Here is a 14194-nt window from a genome sequence, read left to right on the forward strand (position 1 = left end):
ATTGCTATGATTGATTATAGCAAAAGGACACAAAGCACAGTCACCACAGGGAAATGTGAGTGGGTGAAGTCTGGAGGACCCCAGGTGCAAGCTTCAAAGCGTCCTGTCTCCAGGGAGACACGCAGGACATACTTGGTTCATCCAGCTGTGTGTTACAACAGCAAATATGAAGTGCTGTCTACCAGGAAAGCTCATTAGGGACTCTAGGCCCAAGGTTTTGTTGGAAGCCAGTCAGGTGAATACCCTCTGCCTGGCACATACCTGAATTCCAGACTCCTGGAAGGAAAGCAGGTGTTCAGCATAAACCACATTGTTGCATGATTTAGACGCAGTGAGCCACTCTTACGCATTAGGGGACTGGGAACACTCCCCAAATCCAAGCCCTCCAGGAACGTTGCAAGTCAAGGGCCAACGTTGCAAGCATTCAAGGGATAGCGGTCTCATGCCTGCTATGGTCACTCCTCTCTGCACATGGACACATCACCATTTATTCAGCCTTTTTGTACTGATTGGCAGTTGGGTTCTTTAGAAAAAATGATGTGTCCTGATGAGGTAACCCGGAAGGAACCTTTGAGGTCTGTCTGTTCCCGCACACTTGCTTGGTGAGCGGAGCCCAGATTCCCCTGGGACGTGGACTGAAGCTGTGGAATCCACAGACGTCGCCCGAGGCTCAGCGTGTGACTTAACGGTGGCATTTCCCGCTTTCTTTGCAGTGTGTGAAGGCTCTGGTCTACTATGACGTGCAGTCATGCAGACTGGATATTGGTAACGAGAAAGGAGACACTCCACTCCACATAGCTGCACGTTGGGGCTACCAAGGCATCATAGAGACATTGCTACAAAATGGAGCCTCCACAGAGATCCAGAACAGACTGAAAGAAACACCCCTCAAGTGTGCCCTAAACTCAAAGGTAGCTTTTTTCATCTCCGAGCATCAATATGACTTTAAAACAAAAAAAAAATCAATGTCCAGAGATTAGCTCTTGGCCGCGCTGGACAAACTGCACGCTAGTGCCTGAGAACAGAGCTTGGCCTGCACCCTCTCTGCTGCATTTGGGGCCTGGTGGCTAATGGGTCCTACTTATTTATATTGTTTTGAGCGTCACTCGCGTATTTTGTCCATATTGTTCCAAGAGCTGCTCGCTGCAGAGTCTGCCCCGACCCCTGAGTGCTGTGGGTTTATGAGCAGGCAGAGCGGGGGGAATAGGACGATGGCTCTGGCCGAGAGAAGCAGGGACGGGGCCCGGGGCATGGAGGCAGTGAGCGTCGGAGCTCTGTCTTCCTGTTACTTCATCCTAACAGCTTTATTCTCTTTTGGCCAGTTTTGAACATCGTTGGGTATGGTTTCTTTCCTCAATGGCTCACGAATGAGCGATTCCTTTCCCTGTTCGTAATTTCTGGGAACACGGAGTGTGGTCAGAGTGCTCAGCTCGTGGGCGGGTGGGGAACGAGGGATGTACAGAGGCCGGCTCTCTGTGCCTCTCCTCTCGCAGCCGCTCTGGCTGAAGAGACACCTCCAGAGAAGCACGGTTGGCCCGCTGGCCAGGGCAGCGGAAGGCCGAGGCCGTCACACTGCACCCAGAACATCACGGATTTGCAGTCATGTCAGCGATTCTGTGTTAATCTGGGTCTCCAGCCACCTCCCTTTGCCTAGGCTCTGCTCTCTGCCCCTTAACGTTTCACTGGCTTCTTACACAATTGCCATCTGTCTTCCAGGGCGTTCTCTCAGTGTTCCGGTCTTTTTCTAGGGGAGCGGTTTTTGTTTTTCAGCCACTTTATTGAGGTACAATTGACATACAAAAAGCTGAACTTCTTTAATATATACAATTCAGTGGGGTACACACAGACCGGCTCTGTAACCCATGCCATGGACGTACTCATCACCTCCAGATCTTTCCTCCCGCCCTCTTTATTTGTCGTTACTATTGTCATTATTTTGTGTGTGTCATAAAAACACAACATAAGATCAGGAGCAGTTTTTGAAGGTTTAAATCCCCACTCCTCACCCCAGGGGGCCTCAGCCATGCTTCCCGTGCACTCTCGGGGTCTCGGGCTCTGTGGCGGCCAGAGCTGATGGGATGGGCAATGCCACCCTTGGCCTGAGGTGTCCGTGAGCAGCAGAGAGCTCTCCCACCGCTGTACTCCCTTCTAGAAGGATATGTGTAGAGAGAAGGGCAGACCGCCTTCTTGGCTCAGCTGTGATCGGTTCCTGCCCGAGACCCGGGGGTGCCAGTGGGAAGGTCACACTTTGTGTCTGTGGACAAACAGCCCAGGGGCCCCTTCTGTTCCTGGGCTTCTCTTGTCCTCTGAGCCCATTCACGGAAAGCCCCAGCTGGTAGACAGCAGGAACAGAGGGGTGGCAGCAGGAAGCCCGTGCTTAGTCAGTGTGATCTTGAGTGAGCTCCTGCCCGTTCAGGCTGTGGTTTCTCTGTCCCTCCAAGGGTGTGGTTGGGCCGCGTGACCTTCCGAGGGGATGGGCAGGCAGCAGGGCATATGGGTGATGATGCTCTGGCAGCCTTCCTCGTTCAGTATCTTCCATATCCCCTTCTCCTCCTAGATTCTGTCAATAATGGAAGCCCGTCATTTGTCCTTCGAGAAGAGGAGGAAGTCTTCCGAGGTGAGTGGACAGGGCTGGGCTTGGTGGCCCTCTCTGAGCCCAGGGCCTGCTCTGGCCCTCACGAGGCCCTTCTCCTGTCGGTCCCCCTGGCTGCAGGTCCCAGTGCAGCCCGCTCAGCGCCCTGTGGACTCCATCAGCCAGGCCTCCTCTACCTCCAGCTTCTCCTCTGTGCTGGCACGCTCCGTACAGGAGCCCAAGAAGGACTACAGAGAGGTGAGGCTCCCAGACGGGAGGGCGGACGGGATGGTGGCCCTGCGTCACGGCTGCTACTTAAAGAGCCACGGCGTGATGAGAGCTGCCTAGCGGGCCATCACCGGCACTACTGGGCCAACTTGTCTGCCGTGGCCTGGAGGGAGCCCAGCCAATTCTTGCCTTGCTTCTTGCATGGTCAGCTCCTGAAACAGCTCTTCGCCTTAGGGATTGTGTGTGTGTGTGTGTGTGTGTGTGCGCGCGCGGCAAAGGGAGAGAAGAAGGAGCCTTCTAGGAAAAGTCCCAAGTCAAGTCTCCTGTCGGTCCACAGATTTAAGACCATTTTACAAACTAAATTCTCTCCCCTTACGACCCACTCCATAAGCATCCTTGTCAACCTGATGCGTCATTTCTGACTTCTTGCGAACACATTGTGTTCTGTAAAAGGTGGTTTATAGCCTGTTTTTTTTTTTCTCCACTTAATCTACCCGAGAGCTTGTCCAGCGTCAGCCCCCAGAGCAGACCATCCCATGCATGTGCCACGACTCCTTCCCCTCTTCCCCTGTGGATGGGAACCTCACTGTGTCCACCCAGGGCATCTGTTGCCTGCCGCCCCCATGCCGTGATCTGCTCTTGGAAGGCCTGATAAGCTTAGCTCGAGTCGATAGCACAGCAGCACAAGCCAAGAGACACATTCCAAAGTCTAACGGAGACCTGAAGTTGTTCCTGGGAGGGGTGTGCCCCCTGGTGTCCCCTCAGCTGTCAGATGCTGAGGGCTGAATACGTGTGGTTCTAGAAGGTGGCTGGGCTCCTAGGAAGCACCATCATGTCACTTGGCCATGTGATTAGCAGAGACCTTTCAGAGAGCTCAGGTGGTAGTGGCTTCAGTGCATGCTGGAGCCCTCCCAGACATCCTTCTGGGGCAGTCTCAGGGATGTTTGAAAGATACTGAATGAGGGGCGCCTGGGTGGCTCAGTCGGTTAAGCATCCGACTTTGGCTCAGGTCATGATCTCGTGGTCCGTGAGTTCAAGCCCCGCATCGGGCTCTGTGCTGACAGATCAGAGCCTGGAGCCTGTTTCAAATTCTGTGTCTCCCTCTCTCTCTGACCCTCCCCCATTCATGCTGTCTCTCCCTGTCTCAAAAATAAATAAACGTTAAAAAAAAATTAAAAAAAAAAAAAGATACTGAATGAGATGTTAAAACTCCAATAGACCAACAGACCAACCAGAACTACTAGGTTTTCAGACTTGGTTACTATTTCTTTTGTTTTTTTTTTTTAATTTTTTTTTTTTAAGATTTATTTATTGTTGAGAGACAGAGACAGACAGAGCATGAGCAGGGAAGGAGCAGAGAAAGACACAGACACAGAATCAGAAGCAGGCTCCAGGCTCTGAGCCGTCAGCCACAGAGCCCGATGCAGGGCTCAAACTCAAACCACGAGACCACGACCTGAGCCGAAGTCAGACGTTTAACCGACTGAGCCACCCAGGCGCCCACCCAGGCGTTATTTCTTTTATTGCTTTATTATTGAAATCATTTTCTAACACTCTTTTTCCTTTAATTAAGGTAGACAAACTTTTAAGAGCGGTTGCTGATGGAGATCTAGAAATGGTGAGTTTTGAGAAGCGCATCTGAAAAAGCTTGCTCTTGGTTGAAAAGAGCTGTATGGGTGTTTCTTGTCTGTGGTTCCTCCAGGAGCCGAGTTCTGTTCACTTTCACTCGGAAGGGCTGCGTTCAATGACTATGTGGTAATGGAGATGTTAGCAGTTTCCCTTCACGTGACAAGCAGGTGGATGTAAAGTCGCATAGCGAGCCTTTTAGATATTCACGTTCCCGGAGGCTGATGAGGTGTTGGCCAGCCCTCCCGTGTGCAGGAGCTCAGAGTGTGGACTCAGAGCCTGGCCCGCTATTGGGGAACAGGATGTGTGGGCAGGGCTGGCAGAGAGGAGGGGTGGAGGATGGAGGGGTAGAGGATGGAGGGGTGGAGGATGGAGGGCCGGAGCCCAGAGGTGCCGGTGTGGCCCTGTGGAAGTTGTGGGTGGCTCTGGCGCCTGGGCAGGAGGCTGAGGTCTGAGGCTTGAGTGGTCTGAGACCACTGCTAATCCATCAGACTGGCACACGGTTCCTCTGGAGGGCAGGACATGGTGTCTGTATCTCTGTCCTCTTGTGAGACTGGCCCCGGGAGAACCCAGCATTCTTTGGAGGAAGCAAAGTAGGACTTCTTCAGGCACTCTGGGAGCCATGGTGTGAGCCGGTGACATAGTCTTTGTGGAGAAGAGAGGATGGCCGTCCCTGCATCATGATACACCCACTCCTCTTCCTCCTGTGGGTAGGTGACGGGGCTGAGGCCGTTCGTGAAAGAGGTGAGCAGAGGCAGACTGGCCAGTGTCTTGGGGTCAGCACCCAAACTAATCTACACACATGACAGCCTCTGACCCCCTGCCCAAGGCACCTGCCCCTCCACTCCCCCCCGTTCTTGTCACCGGCCCTCATCTGTCTCTGTTAGGGGGCCTGTTAGGTGTGGCCCCTGAGTCGACACCTTTGGTGTTTCCGCCCTGTGGTGTATCTGCTGTCAGGATGTGGAAGGGACCTGAAGGAAAGACGTTTGGGCTGGAAGGGGGTCTTCTTGGAACCCTTGTCACTCCCTGCATGCACGAGCTTAGAGTGCTCAGAACTAGGCCTAGAAATGTACTTCCGTTGTTTCCGTTTTTCAGATTTAATATCCTAGACACCAGTTTTTACTGGAGCATAAATTTGACCTCTTGGTGGTCTGCAGTACTTTCACCTACGGGCTAGCGCGTGGTCACCTACGGGACGCTGGCGTGGAGTCAGGGAGCCTGTGTGTAGGTTCCGACCACCACTTCCTAGTTGTGTGGCTTTGGACAGGTTGTTCCCTCTCAGAGTTTTCTCCCAGCTTAGAAGGGACGGCTGGGTGTTGAGAGTGTGCAATTAGGTGACACCAGGCAAGGTGCTCAGTAAATGCTCCGGGACCAGGGTGTGACAGCGGCACCATTCTTCCCTTTCTAAGATGAACGAATGCCTGACAAGCTGGAGAAATGGTAGCGTAAGTTCTCTGGTTCGCTGGAAAAAGGACTGAGAAAGGTTTGCGTGCTGTGAACCCAGTTGTGTGTCGGTCACGGTGGTGGTTGAGGACGTGTTGGCCCTGACTTGGGAGCAGCTGTGTGTGTGTGTGTGTGTGTGTGTGTGTACATGTACGTGTACGTGGGACAGAAGGAGGGAGGGGGAGATACCGTAGCTTGTAAAGGAACCAAGGATGAGTCTTAAGTCCTGTTCTCCTTCCTGCCCAACACCAGGTGCGTTACCTTTTGGAGTGGACAGAGGAGGACCTGGACGAGGTGGAGGACACTGTCAGTGCAGAAGATGTTGACTTTTGTCACCCCTTGTGCCAGTGCCCGAAGTGTGCTCCGGCTCAAAAGGTTTGGCCTTGCTTCTCTTGGTGGCGGTGAGGGTGGGGAGGCAGATTCTTCTCTTTCCCCTTAGGAAAGTTGTCTGCTTGTCAGCCAGCTAGTTACTGAGTGGCTGGAAGTTGGTATCCCTGAGATGTGGGGATTCGTTGTTTAGTTCCGGGAGGAGAAAAGCCAACACCAGGGTGGATCTGGCTTGGGCGGCCTGCCTTCTGAACGAGCAGGGCAGTGAGCAGGGACATACGCACGTGCTCAAATGTTTCAACTGCTCTCTGGGCCCCCGAGTCACAAGGCAAGAGTTCATGAACAGATGCACCTGAGGGTGTCTGTCCACCTGGCTGCCAGACCCCTGAGGAAGCTGCATTTGAGATCCATGGCCCGCTGTCTTTGCTCAAGTTGGTACCCCCTGTGGGAGGATCCTCCCTCCAAGTACAGAGGATTCCCTGTGCCCTTTACCCAGTCTCCCCCAGTGCTAACAGCTTGCAGAGCCATAGAACAGTATCCCAACCAGGATATAGATATAGAAACCATCCACACATCTTATCCACATTTCTCCGATTTTGCTTGTACCCACGTGTGCATGCGTGTTCACCTTGATCGCACGCATAGCTTTGTACATCCACAGTGAAGGTACTAACCAGCTCCCTTGCCACAGGAAGAGCCACCCGTGCTGCCCTTTCCCACACCCTCCTGTTTCCCTGCCATCCCAGAACCCCTGAGCTAATTTTTTACAAGGTGTGAGATTTAGGTTGAGGTTCCCTTTTTCGTCTATGGATGTCCACCCGTTCCACACCCCTTGTTGAAAAGACCATCCTTTCTCCAAAGACTTGCTGTTCTACCTCAGATAATATATGCTGTGGGTCTATCTCTGGACTCTGTGTTCTGTTCCGTGGATCTGTGTGTCTGTCCCTTCATCAGTTCCACACTGTCTTGATTACTGTAGCTATAGGAAGCCTCAGTATTGGGTAGAGTGATTCTCCCTAACTTACTCTTCTTTGCCAGGATCATTTTAGCTATTCTATGGCCTATGCCTTTCTGTATATATTTTAGAATAAGTTTGTTTATGACTACCAAAAATCTTATTAGGATTTTGGTAGGAAATGCATTAAAACTGTAGATCAAGTTGGGAAGAAACGACGTCTTTACTGTGTTGTGTTTTCATGAACATGGTATATCTCTCCAAATATTTAGGCCTTCTTCGATTTCTTCATCATTTTGTGATTTTTAGCATAGAGATCCTGTCCATATTTTCTTAAGTGTACACTTAAATATTTCATCTTCTTTTGAGCAATTGTAGATGGTATTGTGCATCTAGCATGCGCTTGTGTGCTAGTTATTTAACTTGATTGTGTATGTCCCATACTGAGAAAATTAATTTGACTCCAGAAAACATGTATAGTGGTGTTGTCCTTTGTATTATAAGATAATGTTGCCTTATTTAAAAAAGCTTCACTGTGGGTTATTTTTTTTTTAAATTTTTCTTTTTTAATGTTTGTTTTCGAGAGAGAGAAAGAGAGACAGAGTGTGAGTGGGGGAGGGGCAGAGAGAGAAGGAGACACAGAATCTGAAGCAGGCTCCAGGCTCTGAGCTGTCAGCACAAAGCCCAATGCGGAGCTTGAACTCACGAACCGTGAGATCATGACCTGAGCCACAGTCAGATACCTAAGCGACTGAGCCCCCCAGGTGCCCCTTCAGTGTGGGTTATTTTAACCCAATGATATTGAAAAGATTAAACTTTCATTCACATGTAGCTTTTCATCTAGCTGCAGGGTCATGTGCACATTGGGAATGTGCAACTTCTGTCCTGTCCCCATGCTGCTGGATATATACAGCCCAGAGAATGATTCCCCCTCTACAGACTGCTATGAAAATAAAAAAGGCGGACGGTGTTTCAGAGAATACGATGTGAGGTGACAATACTTCAGGTCCGGTCAGTGACTGTGTGTGGCTAGAGGCAGTTACTGCATCCGTCCCTGTTCTTGCCATTTTCCTACACTCTCTTCTTCCCCGCCTCATGGTTCGCTAGTTGTAACAAGAAACTGAATTACACATTAAAATAACTGCTGGATTTATCGAATAAAATCTTACGTTCTCTGCTTTTTGAAAACCTCTTACCTTTTGCTCATTTTGAAATGTCTCAAAAAGATGCAGAAGACATAAGAAATACATTTATATGGGAGTTGCTCTCCGTCTGTGATTTAGTTAACCACCCCTGGACCCCACCATCTTCTAGCCCACTTGTGTGTTTAGGGTGTTTGTTTAAAAAGCCTTTATTGAGGGGCACCTGGGTGGCTTAGTCGGTTAAGCATCTGACTTCGGCTCAGGTCATGATCTCACGGGTCATGAGTTTGAGCCCCACATCAGCCTCTCTGCTGTCAGCGCACAGCCCGCTTCAGATCCTTTGAACCCATCTCTCTCTCTCCCTCTCTCTCTCTCTCTCTCAAAAATAAATAAACATTAAAAAAAACCCCTAAAAACCTTTACTACAGCAAGATACAGAACATGACCATCACTTCTGAGGGTTTTCTTGGGCTGCTTTGAAACTCTTGCTTTCCCCCTTCCTCCCCTGTCCCAGGCACCACCGGTCTGCTGTCCATCATGACAGGCTCATTGGCATTTTCTAGAATTTAGTGTGAATGGAACCAGGCAGTACACGCTCTTTTGAGTCTGGCTTCCTTCACTCAGCAGAATGTTTTGAGATCCATGTTGGATCAGCGGTAGTGTTATTGCTGGGTAGTGTTTTGTTGACTATACGACAGTTTATCTAATCACCCCTTGATGAACATTTGAGTAGTTCCCTGCTCTGGGCTTTGTGAAGAAAGCTAGTGTAAACATTTGTGAACAAGTCTTTGTATAAATATGCATTTACTTGGGTATATGCCTCAGGTTATGATTGCTGGATTTTGTAGTAAGTGCATGTGTAACTTCATAAGAAACTGCCATTTTTCCAGAGTGATTATGGCATTTTCCATTCCTGCCACTGGTGTGTGAGAGTTCTGGTTGCTCGATATCCTTGTGACTTTTTAACTGTAGTCGCTCCTGTAGGTGTGCAGTGGTATTTCATTGCGTTTTTTCTCCCTGTTCCTTCATTTGTTTGTTTTTTAGTTTTGAGGTACAATTTACATGCAGCAAAATTCACCCCTCTAACTTTGCATGCAGTTTTTCTGAGAGAGAACCTTCTTAATCAGCAAAAAGTGAACTGGATAACCAGTTTTAATTCTTGGCCAGTCACGTAAAACGCTGACATAATGATTTTATTATCAAAATGTATGATTTGATATCTTAATTTAATGTTTGTTTTCGGTTATATGGTTTATAAATGTTTGTCCTTTTTTTTTTAATGTTTATTTATTTTGAGAGAGAGAGAGAGATGGAGCATGAGCAGGGGGAGAGGCCGAGAGAGAGAGGGAGACACAGAATGGGAAGCAGGCTCCAGGCTCTGAGCTGTCAGCACAGAGCCCGACATGGGGCTCAAACTCACGAACCCTGAGATCATGACCTGAGCTGAAGTTGGACGCTCAACCAACTGAACCACTCAGGCGCCCCTTGTTTGTCCTTCTAATTATTGATTGAGGGGCTCCTGGGTGGCTGAATCAGTTAAGTGTCCAACTCTTGATTTTGGCTCAGGTCATGGTCTCACGGTTCGTGGGACGGAGCCCTACATCAGTCTCTACACTGACAACATGGAGCCTGCTTGGGATCCTCTCTCTCCCTCCTTATCTGTCCCTCCCCTGCTTGTGTGCGTGCACGCGCTCTCTCTCTCAAGAAGAAATTACTAGTTGATTGTCCTTACATTGGCATGATTGATTTTAAAACCGTTGTGACTCGTAAGGTAGTTTCGTGATAAAAATGACGAACGATGGAGCTAAGCAGCAAACAGCTCTATGAGGCTTGACATGGTCGTGTAACCACCGGCACAGTGCACAGTATCTCCATGATACAAATACAGATTTTCTCCCCCCAGATCTTTTGCCTATTTTTTTCTTAACATCGGATTGTCCATTTGCGTTGTAAGAACCTGTTGTTTTAAAATTCTGGTGGGGTGCACCTCTTTCATCAGACCTACATAACGCAGGTATTTTCTCCCACTCTGGGACTTGCCTCTTCATTTTCTTAGTTGTGTCTTTCCAAGAAGAACCATTGAAAACCAGCTTGTCAAACTCTTCCTTTATGGTTTTTGCTTTTTGTGTCTTCCCTAAGAGATCTTTGCTCATCCCAGTGTTGCAAGGATTTCCTCGTGCATTCACTCCAGGAAAGTGAAGTACGACACAGTCGTGGCTCTCACATCTAGGTCCGTGAGGCGTTTATAGTTCTTGTGTGGTGGAGTAAGGGCTGATGTGCACTTTCTCCGTATGTGGGGATCCAGTAGTTCGGCGCCGTTTGTCGAACAGACTTTCTGTTTCCCGCTGAACTGCCTTGGCATAAATAAGGTATCATTTCAGGGGGTTGGTCTCTTGAAAATAGAAGTTACTCCTTTGGGATATCTTACCTTTCTCCAGTTGTAGGAATTCACCTGTGGGCCACCTGATTCTGGATCCCACCGTGCCCCCAAATTTTGCACAGGGACGGTGGGGGGGCGCCTGGCTTCAATTCCCAGTTTCTTAAATACTGATGACATCTCTGACTCCATCCTCCGCTTTTACTAGAAGCTGGCAAAGATCCCGGCCAGTGGGCTCGGTGTGAATGTGACCAACCAGGACGGCTTCTCCCCACTGCACGTGGCTGCCCTGCACGGTCGGGCGGACCTCGTCCCCCTGCTGTTGAAGCGTGGTGCCAACGCAGGTGCCAGAAATGTGAACCAAGCCGTCCCGCTCCACCTGGCCTGCCAGAAGGGCCACTTTCAGGTACGGGTTCTGGCTCCGGGGCACAGGCTGCCTGGCGGGAGTGCTGCAGGGGGCAGGTTTGGGGGCCGGCCCGGAGGACAGACACGTTTCCTTCCTCCCTGCTCTGGGATCCTGGGAGGCACATGGCAGGATGGCTCAGCAACAGAACACAGAGCTCTGGTGCTTCTGGGTGAGGACCCTCCCCCTTCCCCCGTCCCTCCTCCCCGCCACACCGCTGGCATTCACATCCCAGTGGCACGGAGGCCCGTGTTCTGATTCCGACCCCACCGGGAGCTGGCTCTGGTGTGTGGGTGTGGGTCATTGAGGGCTCTGCCTGCGATTAGCACCTTTCACCCCCACAGCCCGTGGTCTGTGTCAGCAGCTTAGTACTTTATAGAGAATGGCCCTATGGAGGAGGTGCAGGAGACCATTGTGAAATGCTTGACTTTTTCAAAGTCCTGTATTTCTTTTTGAGAATTATCTATTTAAATTTTTTTTTCCAACTTTTTTTTTTTAATTTATTTTTGGGACAGAGAGAGACAGAGCATGAATGGGGGAGGGGCAGAGAGAGAGGGAGACACAGAATCGGAAACAGGCTCCAGGCTCCGAGCCATCAGCCCAGAGCCTGACGCGGGGCTCGAACTCACGGACCGCGAGATCGTGACCTGGCTGAAGTCGGACGCCCAACCGACTGCGCCACCCAGACGCCCCTAGAATTATCTATTTAAAAACAAAAAAAAAGTCTCCCTGTGAGCTCTACTCTAAGATTTTCATTTTTTAATATTTTAAAAAAAGTTCATTTATTTATTTTGAGAGAGAGAGAGAGTACGCAAGCGGGGAAGGGGCAGAGAGAGGGAGAGAATCCCAAGCAGGCTCCACACTGTCAGCACAGGGCCTGTTGTGGGGCTCAATCTCATGGACTGTGAGATCACTCACCCAACTGAGCCACCCCGGGACCCTAGCTCCACTTAAATAAAATAAGCTTGTATTTTTTTAATTATTATTTTTTCAATCATTATTTTTGAGAGAGACGGAGACAGAGACAGAGCACGAGCAGGGGAAAGGCAGAGAGAGAGGGACACACAGAACCCAAAGCAGGCTCCAGGCTCTGCGCTGTCAGCACAGAGCCTGACGCGGGGCTTGAACCCATGAACCGTGAGATCACGACCCGATCCTGCGTCAGGCGCTTAACTGACTGAGCCACCCAGGCGCCCCTGTAAGCTTTTAAAGGCCAGGAATCAGGGGCACCTGGCTGGCTCATTCAGGGCTGTGAGTTCAAGCCCCATATTGGGTATAGAGCTTACTTAAAAAGATAACAAAAAATAAATAGGGGTGCCCGCCTGGCTCAGTCAGTGGCACTTCCGACTCTTGATCCCGGGGTTGTGAGTTCAAGCTCCATGTTGGGCGTGGAGCCTACTTAAAAAAAAAAAAAGCGTAAAAATAAAGAATAAAAGACAGGAACCACCTCAGGCCTTCCATGTCTCTCGTAGCACCTAGCATAGCACTCCAAACATCAGTTTCCTAATCTCTTAAGACTGGGGTAATAATTCAGCCCTCCATAGGGTGGGTCTAACCATGAAGTGGGAAAAATCGCGCCTAGCACATTGCCGGGCAGAGGAGACCCCACTTCCGTTGGTCTGTCCCCTCCCAAGAGTCAGACACGTGTGGGAAGAGCCTTCTAAATACACTTAGAGAAAAGTCCAAAGGATATCAAGTTACAGGATCTCTCTCCACAAATTTAATTACGGTTGAAAAATTTGCCTTCTCTGGGCTAGGTGGTGAAGTATCTCTTGGATTCTAACGCAAAACCCAATAAAAAGGACATAAGTGGAAACACACCGCTCATTTACGCCTGTTCCAACGGCCACCACGAAGTTGCGGCACTGCTGTTACAGGTGAGCTGCCGATCCCGGTCCCGGGGCGGGCTTCGCGTCGCCTGGAGTCTGCGTCACTGTGGTCTGCCCTTCCTTTCGATCGCACCGTCTCTCCTTCCAGCACGGGGCCTCCATTAACGTCTGTAACAACAAGGGCAACACGGCGCTGCACGAGGCTGTGATCGAAAAACACGTCTTCGTGGTGGAGCTGCTTCTCCTTCACGGGGCATCGGTTCAGGTCTTGAACAAGAGGCAGTGCACAGCTCTAGACTGTGCTGAACAGGTGAGCGGGGGGCCCCCTCGCAGCTCCCTCTGGATCCCCTGTGGTTACACGGCACCTGAAATAGCTATAGCTGACCTTGGAATCGCCGTGCTGGGCTGGGTGGCTGTGCCAGAAGATGGCCAGTGTGGTCAGATGTCCGGTCCTCGGTCCCCTGGTCAGGTGTCCGTCCGGTCCTGCTTGGGGAGCTGGGAGTCAGTCCTTCAGGGCTCGCTTTCCATGGGCTGAGTAGAGGTGCTCCCCCAGCAACTGCGGGTGTCGGTGCCCTGGGGTGGCCCGGGGACAAGCCATCACGTGCTCACAGGGAAGTTGGGGGCTCACCCTGCCTGCAGTGGTCTTCACGGCACCATGGAGAAAGTTTGGTCAATTGGCGGTTCTAAGACTCTTTGAGTGGTGCGAGGGGAACTGTGGGGACCAGTTCACCCCTCCTTCCAGTGCCGTGGGTGTTGGCACGGGGCAGTGGCGAGGAAAAGGCTTCCTCTCCTCTCCTAGGAGAAGCAAGCTGTCTATTCCTGTTTTCCTGTTGAAGCTTTTCATTTTTGACTCTGGGTAGACAGCCAGTAGGCTGTTAAATGAATCTGGTGTCGCATAAAAGTCACTATAAACCCAACGTACTCATGGGCTTATCGTATTAATTTTCAGTGGCATTTCTTAACAGAATTGAAACATTTTATTTTATTCATTATTTATTATTTATTTTTATTTTAGAGAGAGAGCGAGAGTGAGCAAGCGGGAGAGGGAGGCAGAGGGAGAGAGAGCCTCCCCAATAGGCTCCACACCCAGTGCGGAGTCTGATGTGGGGTTCAGTCCCACAACCCTGGGATCATGACCTGAGCCAAAATCAAAATTTGGCCACTCAGCCAACTGAGCCACCCAGGCACCCCTGGAATCATATTTTAAACCTTCAGTTAGCACTTTCTCCGACGATGACAAGGATGAGTGTTTTTTATCTCGTAGTCACTATGTGCTGGGCCGTCCATGACCT

General features: G+C 50.3%; 1 protein-coding gene across 4 annotated transcripts in view; it reads left to right on the forward strand.

Moving 5' to 3' along the window:
• ANKRD27 (ankyrin repeat domain 27) overlaps nt 1-14194 on the forward strand; it is a 51753-nt gene that overhangs the window by 33041 nt on the left and 4518 nt on the right. For 3 of the 4 annotated variants that reach the window (XM_047078316.1, XM_047078319.1, XM_047078320.1), the window contains 8 exons: nt 714-911; nt 2558-2617; nt 2714-2830; nt 4374-4418; nt 6122-6244; nt 10879-11076; nt 12831-12950; nt 13051-13212. In XM_047078316.1, the coding sequence (XP_046934272.1) occupies nt 714-911; nt 2558-2617; nt 2714-2830; nt 4374-4418; nt 6122-6244; nt 10879-11076; nt 12831-12950; nt 13051-13212 (1023 nt within the window). The remainder of the gene's footprint in view (nt 1-713; nt 912-2557; nt 2618-2713; nt 2831-4373; nt 4419-6121; nt 6245-10878; nt 11077-12830; nt 12951-13050; nt 13213-14194) is intronic. The other variant, XM_047078318.1, reaches the window with a different exon arrangement.

This window comes from Lynx rufus, unplaced genomic scaffold (assembly GCF_022079265.1).
Source record: "Lynx rufus isolate CCGP_SWC_20201006 ecotype Redwood Valley unplaced genomic scaffold, mLynRuf1.p SCAF_16, whole genome shotgun sequence".
NCBI classification, from domain to species: domain Eukaryota; kingdom Metazoa; phylum Chordata; class Mammalia; order Carnivora; family Felidae; genus Lynx; species Lynx rufus.